General features: G+C 45.5%; 1 protein-coding gene across 1 annotated transcript in view; it reads right to left on the minus strand.

The window, feature by feature from the left end:
• The window catches only part of cad (carbamoyl-phosphate synthetase 2, aspartate transcarbamylase, and dihydroorotase), a 141,585-nt gene that overhangs the window by 26,273 nt on the left and 101,088 nt on the right, over window positions 1–14,224 (minus strand). Inside the window, exons 16-28 of the mRNA XM_056295188.1 lie at window positions 13,064–13,176; window positions 12,811–12,975; window positions 12,639–12,724; window positions 12,167–12,413; window positions 11,276–11,374; window positions 7,778–8,002; window positions 6,546–6,728; window positions 6,206–6,424; window positions 5,001–5,168; window positions 4,456–4,638; window positions 3,796–3,900; window positions 3,309–3,554; window positions 2,285–2,366 (exon numbers count right to left, since the gene is read on the minus strand). Coding sequence (XP_056151163.1) covers window positions 2,285–2,366; window positions 3,309–3,554; window positions 3,796–3,900; window positions 4,456–4,638; window positions 5,001–5,168; window positions 6,206–6,424; window positions 6,546–6,728; window positions 7,778–8,002; window positions 11,276–11,374; window positions 12,167–12,413; window positions 12,639–12,724; window positions 12,811–12,975; window positions 13,064–13,176 — 2,121 coding nt within the window. The remainder of the gene's footprint in view (window positions 1–2,284; window positions 2,367–3,308; window positions 3,555–3,795; window positions 3,901–4,455; window positions 4,639–5,000; window positions 5,169–6,205; window positions 6,425–6,545; window positions 6,729–7,777; window positions 8,003–11,275; window positions 11,375–12,166; window positions 12,414–12,638; window positions 12,725–12,810; window positions 12,976–13,063; window positions 13,177–14,224) is intronic.

A 14,224-nucleotide genomic window follows, 5' to 3' on the forward strand; every position in this document is an offset into this window, starting at 1 on the left:
TCCAGTTACAAGTTCTTTATAGCTTTATGTGATTTAAACTTTTCTACATTCAAGTTCCTTATTGTCAAGATCTGCTCCCTGCTACACTTCACTGAAACATATACACTCACTGAGCCCTTTATTAGGAAGTCTTTATTAAGAACAATAGACTAAGGCCTCACTTTGCTCTCAAAACAGCCTCAATTCTTCGAGGCGTGGATTCCACAAGATGTTGGAAACATTCCTTTGAGATTATGGTCCATGTTAACGTGATGCATCATGCAATTTCTGCAGATTTGTTAGCTGCACATTCATGCTGCGAATCTCCTGCTCCACCACATCCCAAAGGTATTCCACTGGATTCAGCTGTGGTGATCGGGAAGGCCACTGAAGAACATTGAACTCATTCTCCTGTTCATGAAAGCAGCTTGAGCCATGAAGGGATGTGCATGGTCAGCAACAATACTCAAATAGGCTGTGGCGTTCAAGCGATGACTGATTGATATTCACTGCCCAAGGTGTGCCAAGAAACCATTCCCCACACTATTACACCACCGCCACCAGCCTAGACTGTTGACACAACGCAGGTTGGGTCCATGATTTCGCGCTGTTGGTGGCCAAATTCGGACCCTTCCATCTGTGTGCCTCAGGAAAAATTCATCAGACCAGGCTACGTTTTTCCAGTCTTTATCTGTCCAATTTTAGTGAGTCTGTGCCCACAGCAGCCTCAGATTTCTGTTCTTGAAATTTCTCTTGAGGCAAATTTGTAATTTGTGATACTGGGCTATACAAATAAAATTGACTTGACTTCTTGGCTGACAGAAGTGGAACCTGACGTGGTCTTCTGTTGTTGTAGCCCGTCCACCTCAAGCTTTGACATGTAGTGCATTCTGAGATGCTTTTCTGCATACCATAACTGTAAAGAGTGGTTAACTGAGTTGCTGTAGCCTTTCTTTTTTTTGTGTGTGGATATTTTCTCCCCAATTGTACCCGTCCAGTTACCCCACTCTTCTGAGCTGTCCCGGTTGCTGCTCCACCCCCTCTGCTGACCCGGGGAGGGCTGCAGACTACCACATCTCATCCGATACATGTGGAGTCGCCAGCCGCTTTTCACCTGACAGTGAGGAGTTTCACCAGGGGGACATAGTGCATGGGAGGCTCATGGTATTCCCCCCAGTTCCCCCTTCCCGCTGAACAGGCGCCCCGACCGACCAGAGAAGGTGCTAGTGCAGCGGCCAGGACACATACCCACATCTGGCTTCCCACCCGCAGGCACGGCCTATTGTCTCTGTAGGGATGCCTGACCAAACCGGAGGTAAGACGGGGATTCGAACCGACAATCCCCATGTTGGTAGGCAGTGGAATAGACTGCCACGCTACCCGGACGCCCCCCACCATAGCCTGTCAACTCAAACCAGCATGGCCATTCTCTGTTGACCTCTCTCCTCAAAAAGGCATTTCTATCCGTAGAACTGCCTCTCACTGGATTTTTATCTTTTTGTTTTTCACATCATTCTGATGAACTCTAGAGACTGTGATGAGCTCTAGAGACTGTGATGAGCTCTAGAGACTTCAATGAACTCCAGAGACTGTGATGAACTCTAGAGACTTTAATGAACTCTAGAGATTGTGATGAACTCTAGAGACTGTAATGAACTCCAGAGACTGTGATGAACTCTAGAGACTTTAATGAACTCTAGAGACTGTGATGAACTCTAGAGACTGTAATGAACTCCAGAGACTGTAATGAACTCTAGAGCTGTGTGTGAAAATCCCAGGAGATCAGCAGCTACAGAAATACTCAAACCAGCCTGTCTGGCACCAACAATCGTGCCATGGTTGAAATCACTGAGACATAATTTTTTTCCCCATTATGATGGTTGATGTGAACATTAACAGAAGTTCTTGACCCGTATCAGCATGATTTTATGCACTGCACTGTTGCCACATGATTGGCAGATTAGATAATTGCAAGAATAAGTAGGTGTACAGTTGCTCCTAATAAAGTGCTCAGAAGTGGCAAGGGCAACAGAAGTGGGCCCAATAAATTAACATCCAGGGGGATGGTACATTTCCTTAGATAAAAGTTTAGATTAAATGTTATTATTATGTTCAATTATATTATGTTCAATGCTTGGGTCACTTTTGGTGCTATTTAGATTACATGGCACCAAAAGTGACCCAAGCATTGAACATAATAGCTGGTATCGTCTGACATTCTGTTTCGTGGGAATTAGTATGGGCTGTTAAAAAAACCAAACATTCATACTTGACTTCCATGTCTTTTCCTGGTTTCATGACTTACCTGGCAAACGAACCAGTTTCTGGGATGTCATGCTGTCAATGTGAGTTTTTACCGGTGGGCTCCGTCCAATCTGACGAAGTGCCTACAATTACACACACACGCACACGCACTAAATAAATACTGAATACTAATACTCGTAAAAACTAATATCACATAGTTCATGACGATGCAGTAGCAGAAGTTCAGAAAAAATTAAAGAAAATAAGCATTCCTTTAACATTTTAGTAATTTAGTCAAAATTAGCCAATCTGACCACATCCTGTCCAGTGAATTCACTGTAATGCCCTCAGGTCAGTGCTATAAAGCACCCCCTAGGTCCTAGGAAAACAAATCTTTCATTTCACCTTCATTCCTTCTGCTATCAGGCTGGTAAATGCCGAGAGTAGACATTTTACATAAATGCTTTATTTTGTTTTAAACCACAACAGTCTGATTTCCACATGGCTTGTGGGTCTGTACGTTCACTGACTGTAGTAATGGAATGTAATGTGCAATGCATCTTAGGATGCTTCATTTATTTATTTATTCTTTTTCACTTATGTGAATTTTTATCCTTCGCCTGATCCTCATGCGAGTTCGCATACATGGCCACACGAGGGCGCCAGTGTGCATCTCTGGCCCATGTACTGATCTGTCTATTGTCTCTGACATATTGCTGATTGCCGCTTGTCTGTGAGTGTGTGTATGGTCTGGGTAGGTTGTGTATGGTCTGGGTAGACTGTGTATGGTCTGGGTAGATTGTGTATGGTCTGGGTAGACTGGTTATGGTCTGGGTAGACTGGGTATGGTCTGGGTAGAATGTGTATGGTCTGGGTAGACTGGGTATGGTCTGAGTAGACTGTATGGTCTCGGTAGGTTGTGCATGGTCTGGATAGATTGTGTATGGTCTGGGTAGACTGGGTATGGTCTGGGTAGCTTGTGGAACTAAACTGCCCTTCTGGGATAAATTAAGTTGTCTGAACCTGAAGTATATCTATTGACGCATAAAATAGAAAATCATTGGAATTATGGTAAAATTACCAACCTGAACAAACAACTTGGTGCATTTAATGTCGATGATGAGTGGTACGGAGTAGTCAATAGCCATGCGTCTGGTCCTGTAGCCTTTGGTGACAAAGGATGACAATCTTCTGCCACCGCTGTTCCTCATGGAGAGGTTTATGACCAGGTCAAAATGGTTTTCCTCCAGGTAGTTCATAATGCTACGCTGTTTCTCCTTAGTGGCACACTCGCTGTCGTCCTCTTCAAATGGCCAGTCTACTGCGGTCACCTGGATGGGGGGGGGGGGGATTAGAAGGTTTTGAGACTTGAGTTTCTCACAAGCCGTCCTACTGTGTTGTTTCATTACCATGCTAGCTTGAGATTAGCTTTGCTGTTTGGCTTCCATAAGCGTTGATAAAGCCCAGAACTCTTGGTTTTGGGTTTAATTAGCAACATACGTACATCTCCCCATTTTATCATGGATGCCACGATGTTTCATTACAAAGTAAACCTGCATATTGTAGAAGTACCTTGACTCCATGTTCAGTGTAGAAGTCAGCGGTGCCTAAGCTAGCATAGAGGTCATAGCCCAGACTCTCCAATGCCTGCACTGTAGGTAGCAGCTCACTCTTGTTCTACAAGCCGACAAAAGAATTAAACAACAACAAACTTTATTTGTATAGCACTTCTGGAAACACAAGTTACAAAGTGCTTCACAAGATAAAAAGACTCAATAAAACCAACAGAAACACACAATTGTGGAGATACAGAAATGAAACAACAAATGATGATAATTCAAAGGTGGTGACCCATGTCCCAGCCAATATAACAAGTTGATAATACTAAGTAGAATAACAAATAGAATAAAAATAAAATATATAGCTAAATAATAATAATATAACAAAAATGCAGAATAAATAACTATAAATATTATTATTATTAACAATAATAATAATAAATAACAAGATAAAAAAATAGCGAATCACCAGACAGCCCACTTTGTATTTTCGGTGTTACTGCAAACACAAGGGCTTTCATTCTTGGCTGAATCGTCATTGTGTTACCTCCTTAGACAAAAAATAGTTTCTCAACAGACATTTGTTTTGGTGTAAATCTGTCAGACTGCTACTTTAATATCAGTGACAAGCCATCAGCTCAGTTTTGCTGTCAGTCAGATCAGCACTAAGCACCTTGTAGCTGCCGATTGAGAGCAAAATGTTCCTCTTAGGTATCTTGAAGCCTGTAGAGAGCATAGCTTTAAGATAGGCCTCATAGCGGTTCTCCCCAAAACATGCCACCTCCCCAGTACTGGTCATCTCCACCCCCAGGACCACATCAGCCCCCGCCAGCCGAGAGAAGGAAAACTGGGGCACCTGGAAGGGAGAGAAATACATTTCAGCTAGGATAAGTAATGACCGACTAGTGATTTACTAAATTAGGATAACTCATCTGAGTTTTGCTAGACATCAAGAAGTCTGAATGAGCAGTCAAGGAGAACAATAAAGCGGAACAACCACACTGTTAAGACCTGTTCACCCATTTTAAACGCAACAAGATGATTTAGAAGACTGCAGGGGGCGTATAAACGAAAGATGTGTCAGAGAATATTTACATTTGTGATAAAGAGGAAGTTCAGATCTGCCAGTGGCAGACTGGAGATCCCTGCCCCAAAAATAATCTTAAATAGGAACAAAACGGTGGACCTCATCAGTTTTGGTGGCTGGGGAAACATTACCTTGACACCCACAATCCCTTTTCCTTTCATCAGTCCCACAGGCTCCACTTCCTCCCCCATGATAACCTGTGTTGCCAAGGCAACAAGGTCCACACCCAGTGTTTTTGAGACAAAGGGGAAAGAGCGGGAGACGCGCACGTTGCACTCTATCACCTTCAGCTGGTCGTCCTGAAAGAGAAACAATGTATCACTTCAGCTGGTCATCCTGGAAACAATATATCACTTTCCAGCAGCAGCAGCAGCAGCAGCAGGAGAAGGAGAAAGCAGCAGAGTAGAAACAGAAAGGCAAGGTTAGAGGATAGATTGGTTTTTATATCCATATCCCAGCAGGCTTAACTTGCTACTTTACTTCATCTGAAATACCTGAATTAAATCTAATTCACTTATACTTGGGAATACATGGTGTCACAGGCTTTTTTTTTTTTTCCCCCTTTTCTCCCCAATGGTATCTGGTCAATTACCCACTCTTCTGAGCCGTCCCGGTCTCTGCTCCGTACCCGGAGGGCTGCAGACTACCACATGCCTCCTCTGATACATGTGGAGTCGCCAGCCGCTTCTTTTCACCTGACAGTGAGGAGTTTCACCAGGGGGACGTAGCATGTGGAGGATCACGCTATTCCCCCCAGTTCCCCCTCCACCCCCATTACAGGCCAGAGGAGGCGCTAGTGCAGCAACCAGGACACATACCCACATCCGGCCAACTGTGTCTGTAGGGACGCCCGGCCAAACCGGAGGTGACACGGTGATTTGAACCGCCATCCCCGCATTGGTAGACAACGGAATAGACCGCTACACTACCTGGACGCCCCCCTCGTCTCATGCTTTTTTTATTTTGCAGTCACAGGAACTTGCTGGAAAAATGTTTCACTAACATTGTATGAGTACAATACCTTCAAATCTCAAACAGTGGCCAGGGCCTTTATTGACCTCAAAAGAAGAGAGAACCAGGCCTTTATTTGAGACAGGTCATTGTTAGAGACAAGCCACTATTTCTAATTTGTTCTTTTTTCGGTTTTATATTATATCTTTTAGCACCATAATGTTTACTTTGTAATTTACAAGTATGCCTGCTATTTAATCATAGCCTATCTAGTGCTGGATTTAGACAATAAATCATAAATATAACCAAAAAAATTCCAAGACTGAAAATGACGGTTTAATCTCAACACAGTGCAACGTGGCAGGCTGTCCTGAATCTGGATGACCTTGGCTATGAGCTGCAGGTTGAAAGGTCCTGTGACTTGCAGCTCGCGGCCGATGGCGTGTACAATCATTTTGATCCTCTCTATGGTCTTCTGGTTGAGGTCCTGTGGTGGTGTCACCAGCGTGGCATCCCCAGAGTGCACCCCAGCATTCTCCACATGCTCGGACACAGCAATGGCGATCACCGCTCCGTCACATGCAACTGCATCTACATCAATCTCCTGGGAAAGCCAATTACATAACCACACAATGTCAGCAGATGCAAAGGTTAATATCGCTGAATACCAGCAAACTGTTTCCCTTAAACTGGCTCCCCATATGTATGTAGTGTGATTTTTCAACCTTGGCCTCCTGTATGAACTTGGAGATGACAACAGGATGTTCTTTGGACACGGCCACAGCATTGCAGAGGTATTTCTCCAGGTCACTGTCGCTGTAGGCCACATTCATGGCTGCTCCGCTCAGCACATAGGAAGGGCGCACTAGACAAGGGTAGCCCACCGTCTCACAGAACTTCATAGCAGACTGGTGGTGAAAAAGTGAGTTGAGGTCTTTGAAAACCAAACATTCAGCACTAACACGATAATGCAAGTCAAGGTTAAGACGGGGAACAACGGAGGACAACAGGTAGAATTGAGTGAGAGTGGGGTACATAAATTGCTGAACAATTACAGTGATGAAGCTTTTTTTAAAAAAAGAGTTTTTATGATTTTCCATGCATTTGTCTGGTAGCACGGTGCATTATCCTAATTATTGTCCACTTGTTTGTCATAAATCATTCACCACAAATCTGCCACAGGATGACTTGTTGAGCTTATGAGGTGAAGACACCTGCAGTTTAGGAGTACGAATAGTTTAGACACCATAACCTGTGCTCCTCTCAATTGAACTGAGCAACTTATGTCAGACATACTGTGAGTAGGACAGACATTGTTATTCACTTGTTTCTTTTTTTTGGGGGGGGGGGGGTTGCCCCTTTTTCCCCCAATGTACTTGGCCAATTACCCCACTCTTCTGAGTTGTCCCGGTCACTGCTCCACCCCCTCTGCCGATCCGGGGAGGGCTGCAGACTACCGCATGTCTCCTCTGATACATGTGGAGTCACCAGCCGCTTCTTTTCACCTGACGGTGAGGCGTTTCACCAGGGGGACGTAGTGTGTGGGAGGATCACGCTATTCCCCCCAGTTCCCCCTCTCCCCCGAACAGGCGCCGCAACCGACCAGAGGAGGCGCTAGTACAGCGACCAGGACACATACCCACATCCGGCTTCCCACCCGCAGACATGGCCAATTGTGTCTGTTAGGATGCCCGACCAAGCCAGAGGTAACATGGGGATTCGAACCGCCAATCCCCGTGTTGGTAGGCAACAGAATAGACCGCTATGCTACCCGGACGCCTGTTATTCACTTAATTTTAATGGAAATCCCAAAAGGAAACTAATACATATTTCCCCACCGTTGAAGAACAGCAATCTTGTTTCCCTAAGAAGATGGCAGATTATTTGTGTCCTTAAGTACGTGAAAGAACTAATTTCCCAAAATGACGAGAGATAAACATATCATTATTCATCCTACCTCGGTGTCAGAGAGCTCTTTCCATCGTGGCTGGCTGATTCCAATGTTGTCGAGCATACGGGAGAACTTGAACCGGTTTTCTGCTGAATCGATGAATTCAGGTGAGGTACCCAAAATGTGGCACTGCTGTCGATGAAGGGCCATGGCAATGTTATTGGGCAGCTGCCCTCCCATGGACAAGATCACTCCTTCAGGGTTCTCCTTCTCATAGATGTCCATCACCACCTGGGAGAGACAGTCACTGGTCTGTGAAACTGTACAACTTAAATCTGTAAGCAACAGAAAGGCATTTGGCTACGATGTATGAAAATCATTAACTGGTGTCTTTATGCTCAATAATTCAGGTAATAAAATCCAAGAAGCTTGAATCAGTTCATCTGGACACAACGTTTATTGAGAGAAACGCTTCATCATCATCTAAGTGACCTCTTCAGTCTCACCTGACTGCAGGTACCCCCACCCTTATAAACAACATATGATATGAATACTTAGATATGAATACCTTTGAACCCCTGAAACGAGATCCAGGCAGTGGTCACAAGAAAAAGCTGATAGATGGTCCGAATTTGTTAGAACAGGACAATGCTACTGACAGAACTTCGTACCAAAGATTATACCCAGAGGACGCTACAGCTAGTCTGTATGGTTTACCCAGATACATAAACAGGATGTGCCATTACGGCCTATTGTTAGTATGATTAACTCAGTGACCTATCACCTCTCTAAGTTTCTGGCATCTGTTCTTAACTCGTTGGTAGGCAGTAATGAACATCACATTCACAACACTATGGATGTCGTGGATAAGATGAGGGACATCATCATGGAGAGGATGAAACAATGGTCTCTTATGATGTTACGTCTCTCTTCACAAGCATCCCTGTTGATTAAGCAGTGGAGGTAGACTGTATGAAATTACAAAATGACTCCACCCTTAGCAATAGGACCACCCTTAACTCTGACCAAGTGCGTCTGCCCCTGAAGCTGTGTCTTCAGTCCACGTGCTTCACATACAGGGGGCAGTACTATAGGCAGAGGCATGGGTGTGCTATGGGGCCCCCAGTCTCACCTGTAGTGGCCAACTTGTATATGGAGGAAGTGGAAAAGAGGCTCTGATGTCCTATCCAGGGACACCACCTAGCCATTGGTTCAACTGGCCTGTAGATGGTGTAGACTGTGGAGTCCTGGCCTGTAGATGGTACAGACAGTGGAGTCCTTGTCTGTAGATGATGTAGACTGTGGAGTCCTGGCCTGTAGATGGTGTAGACTGTGGAGTCCTGGCCTGTAGATGGTGTAGACTGTGGAGTCCTGGCCTGTAGATGGTGTAGACTGTGGAGTCTTGGCCTGACGTGTTAGCTCTCTTGTGTTGTGCCATCCTCTTGGCCAGCGTCTGTTTAGTTTCCCTGATGTACAAGTCACAGCAATCCTCCTGGCACTTAACAGTTACACTACATTGCTCTGTTTGTGCCAGGGGACCTGATCTTTGGAGTGGCCAACTTCTGGTGCAGCGTGTTTTGGGGTTTGAAAGCAACTGAGATGCAGTGTTTGGAAAATATGCATCTCACCTGTGCTGACACTCCCGCTACATACAGAATCACCACTGGTTTACACTGAGACAGCTGTTGTTCTTCTCCTCTCTTCCGATTGGATGGTGCACTGCTTTGGCGTCTTCCTGGCTTTGACAAACGCCCATTTAGGATAACCACACTTAACCAGGGCCTGTTTAATATGGGATTTCTCCCCTTCCCCGGTCGCTGTGTCGGTGGGGACGTTGTCAGCTTGGTGGTTCAGCATCCTGATGACTCCTAGTTTGTGCTCAGGTGGATGATGAGAGCCAAAACGTAAGTACTGATCAGTATGTGGTGGTTTACGGTAAACACCGACAATCAATCTGCTCTTCGCAGATGATGTGGTTTTGTTGGCTTCATCAGAACGTGACCTCCAGCGCACTGGGGCAGTTTGCAGGTGAGTGTGAAATGGCCGGGATGAGAGTCAGAAACTCCAAGTCTGAGGCCATGGATCTTTGCTGGAAAATGGTGGATTGCTCCCTCCGAGTTGGGGATGAGTTGTTGCCTCAAGTGAAGGAGTTCAAGTATCTCGGGGTCTTGTTCACGAGTGAGGGTGGGATGGAGTGGGAGATTGACAGGTGGATTGGTGCAGCGTCAGCAGTAATGCGGACGTTGTACTGGACCGTTGTGGTGAAAAAGGAGCTGAGCTGGGAGGCAAAGCTCTCAATTTACCAGTCAATCTTCATTCCAACCCTCACCTATGGTCATGAGCTTTGGGTAGCGACCGAAAGGGTGAGCTCGCGGATACAAGCGGCTGAAATGAGTTTCCTCCGTAGGGTGTCTGGGCTCAGCCTTAGAGATAGGGTGAGGAGCTCGGACATCCGGAGGGAGCTTGGAATAGAGCTGCTGCTCCTTCACATCGAAAGGAGCCAATTGAGGTGGTGTGGGCACCTGATTAGGATGCCTCCTGGGCACCTTCCTTTGGAGGTTTTCCGGGCATGGCCAACTGGGAGGAGACCCTGGGGTAGACCCAGAACTTGTTCGAGGGACTACATGTCCAATCTGGCCTGGGAAAACCTTGGGATCCCCCAGGAGGAGCTGGAGGGTGTTGCTGGGGAGAGGGACGTCTGGAGTGCCCTACTTAGCTTGCTGCCACTGCAACCCGACCCCGGAGAAGCGGCTGATGATGAGATCAGATCAGATCAGCAATCAAATGTCTCCCGTCACCAATTGCAATTTCACAGTGTAAGAAGGCTAACCTGTCCTTTTTCACATCCTCCCTGGTGAACTTGATGTGGTTATCCAGAGAGTTAATGTGGTTGGTGAAATGTGCTACATCCTGAGATTTAATTTTAACCCAGGTGTCGTCCACAAATCTGAACCAATGGCTAGGTGGTGTCCCTGGATAGGACACTAGAGCCTCTTTTCATATACAAGTTGGCCACTACAAGTGAGACTGGGGAACCCATGACACACCCATGCTTCTACCTATAGTACTGCCCCCTGTATGTGAAGTATGTGGACTGAAGACACAGCTTCAGGAGCAGACACACTTGGTCAGTGTTAAGGGTGGTCCTATTGCTGAGGGTGGGGTCATTTTGTAATTTCATATGGACTACCTCCACTGCTTCATCAACAGGAGTGCATGTGAAGAGAAACTTAGACCCATATTTGCATATGAAATTGGTGGTTACACCACTGTATTGTTTATAAGGGTGGGGATACCTGCAGTCAGTTGAGACTGAAAAGGTCACTAAGGTGAAACGTATCTGTCAATAAAGGTGTCCAGATTCAACTTTCTTTCACCATTAATTGGTCTTACTTTGTTTTAATTGCAACAATTCTGGTAAAAAATATTTTAACGAGTCACTTTTCTCATCAGTTCAGGGGTTTTAGCTAGCTTGTTCCTTTAATATGTCAGAGGAGCTTTACACTAAAGGAAATAAAATGTATCACAAGTTAAGAAAGCAAAACCAGAAAAAAAAAAACTCACCTCAAATGAGATCTCATCAAAGTAGAGCCGGTCACACATGTCATAGTCAGTGCTCACTGTCTCTGGGTTATAGTTGACCATGATCGTCTTGTAGCCCATCTTGGGTAAATGACAGGACAGGAATAAGAATTTAAATAGTGTACTCACCTGTACACTACCTGTATACTTACTTGTTAAACTTAAATGTTCAATGGCATAAACTAAAATAACAAACATAAACTAATACACGGAGAGAAAATATTTTATTTCAATAACAAGAAAAAGGATTTAAACATTTTCAACAATCAAGCAAGACCCACTTATTTCATCTACCCATCCATTATCCAAACTGCTTATCCTGCTCGCAGGGTCGCTGGAGCCTATCCCAGCAGTCATTGGGCAGCAGGCGGGGAGACACCCTGGACAGGCCGCCAGGCCATCATAGGGCCCACACACACACACACACACACACACACACACACACACACACACACACCTAGGGACAATTTACTACAGCCGATTCACTTGACCTACATGTGGACTGTGGGAGGAAACCGGAGTACCCAGAGGAAACCCACGCAGACACAGGGAGAGCATGCAAACTCCACACACAGGACGAAGTGGGACGACCCCCAAGGTAGGACTACCCTGGGGCTCGAACCCAGGACCTTCTTGCTGTGAAGCAACCGCGCTAACCACTGCGCCACCGTGCCGCCCACTTATTTCATCCATCCACCCATTATCCAAGCCGCTTATCTGAATTCGGGTTGCGGGATGCTGGAGCCTATTCCAGAAGTCATTGGGCGGCAGGTGAGGAGACACCCTGCACAGGCCGCCAGGCCATCGCAGATACTTATTTGTGTCAGGGTAAAATCATACATTTCCAACATCACGAGATTACTTGAGCCTCACCTTCCTGAGTTCCATAATGCACCCAACAGCACACCAGTCAAACTCAACACTGCTGCCGATGCGATAGACACCTGAGCCGATCACCATCACATGCTGCTCCACAAAACTCAGGTCATTCTCCGTGCCATGGTAGGTCAGATACAGGTAGTTTGTGTGAGCAGGCCATTCAGCTGCCACTGTGTCAATCTGCTTCACCACTGGTAGGATTGACCAATCACAACGTAGCTTCCTCACCGCCAGCTCCGTGCTGTGGAGGACATGAAAAGTCAGGGGATGGACAAGCCAAACGAGGACATTAAAGTGAGCGTATGGAAGGGATTGAAAGATAAAAAATTGAGAAATGAGAGGACAAAAACAAAGAACCCTTACTACTACTCAGGGAGAGAGACAAGTTGGTGAGAGAGAAAGAGAAAGAGACAGACAGATGGAGAAAGGGAGACAGAGAGACAGAGCAGTTGCCATTCCCACCCACCTCTGTACAGCCAGAGCTATCTGTTTGTCCGAGAAGCCCAGCTGCTTGGCTTTCCACATCACATCTGGGGGCATGGCACTCTCATCCTGATGTCAAACACAGTGTCCGTCATACCAGTTTGAATATTAATCATCTGTTGGCTTGTTTCATACTCAAACTGTTGCCCCCGTACCTGATTATATGTCTCCAGCAAGTGCTCATGGTCAGCAATGTTCTTCATCTTGTGCAGGAACCAGCGGTCAATCTTGGTCAGCTCATACAGGCGGTCCACAGTATAACCAGCTCTGAGGGCAGCCGCCAAGACGAAGATACGCTTGTCTGTAGGGGTTTGCAACTCCTGGTGGACAAACAGGAACAGGGGATCAGAGAATAAGACTAAAAAAGGAGGGGAAAATGAAAAGATGGATACAAACGGCCTTTTTTACCTGGTCAGACACAGGTTTGATAGTGTGGTCAAATCCTACACAGTTCTCATCAACCATCCTGAGAGCTTTCTGGAGGGCCTCTTCAAAATTATGGCCTATAGCCATCACCTCACCTGGAAAGGTAGAGTAGTACATGTCAACAATACAAGTAAATACCATTACGTATGTATAAATATATTCCTGCAGGTATGTGTAAGTGTATTCCTGCATAATTGTAGACGGAGGTTGTTCTATGTGGATATAGAGAAGGGGATTCTGGGACTTCAGAATTCACTGTTGAGCCTTCTAGAGGTGTGGTGGGCCGAACTCAACAAAACGTTTGGGATGGAAGGAGCTCACACTTGATACTCATGTTGGCATCCTTACTGCTCACACTTGATACTCATGTTGGCGTCCTTACTGATTGCCTGTCTGTCTGTCTGATTACCTTCCAGACTGACCCTCTGTCTGCCTATCCGTCCGTCCGTCTGTCTGATTGCCTGTCTGTCTGTCTGTCTGTGACTGTCTGTCTGCCTGCCTGTCTGTTTGTCTGCCTGTGTGTCTGATTGTTTGACTGTCTGTATGTCTGACTATCTGATTGTCTGTCTGTCTGTCTGTTTGTCTGCCTGCATGTCTGATTGTTTGACTGTCTGTCTGCCTGCATGTCTGATTGTCTGACTGTCTGTATGTCTATCTGATTGTCTGTCTGTCTGTCTGCTTGCCTGCATGTCTGATTGTTTGACTGTTTGTCTGCTTGCATGTTTGTCTGTCTGTCTGTATGTCTGACTATCTGACTGTCTGTATGTCTGTCTGTCTGCATGTCTGACTATCTGACTGTCTGTATGTCTGATTGTCTGACTGTCTGTTTGTCTGTCTGTCAATGCTGATAGGTGTGCAAGCACAGCCAAATCAAACAGACCAATTATTTATTATATTATATTATATTATATTATATTATAGTATATATTATATTACGTATTATATTATGTATTATATTATGTATTGTGTTATATTAGCTGCTGGTGTTTATCATACACAGCTTGCATCACAGAGTGTCTGTATGTATGATCAATAATCCTGGTCATGAAGTCACAGGAAGGTGAATCAGTTCATCTGGACTCAACGTTTATTGACAGACTGTTTCATCACTCATCCAGTCTGGAGGCTGAAGAGGTCACTTAC

The sequence above is a fragment of the Lampris incognitus genome, chromosome 15, assembly GCF_029633865.1.
Source record: "Lampris incognitus isolate fLamInc1 chromosome 15, fLamInc1.hap2, whole genome shotgun sequence".
NCBI classification, from domain to species: Eukaryota; Metazoa; Chordata; class Actinopteri; order Lampriformes; family Lampridae; genus Lampris; species Lampris incognitus.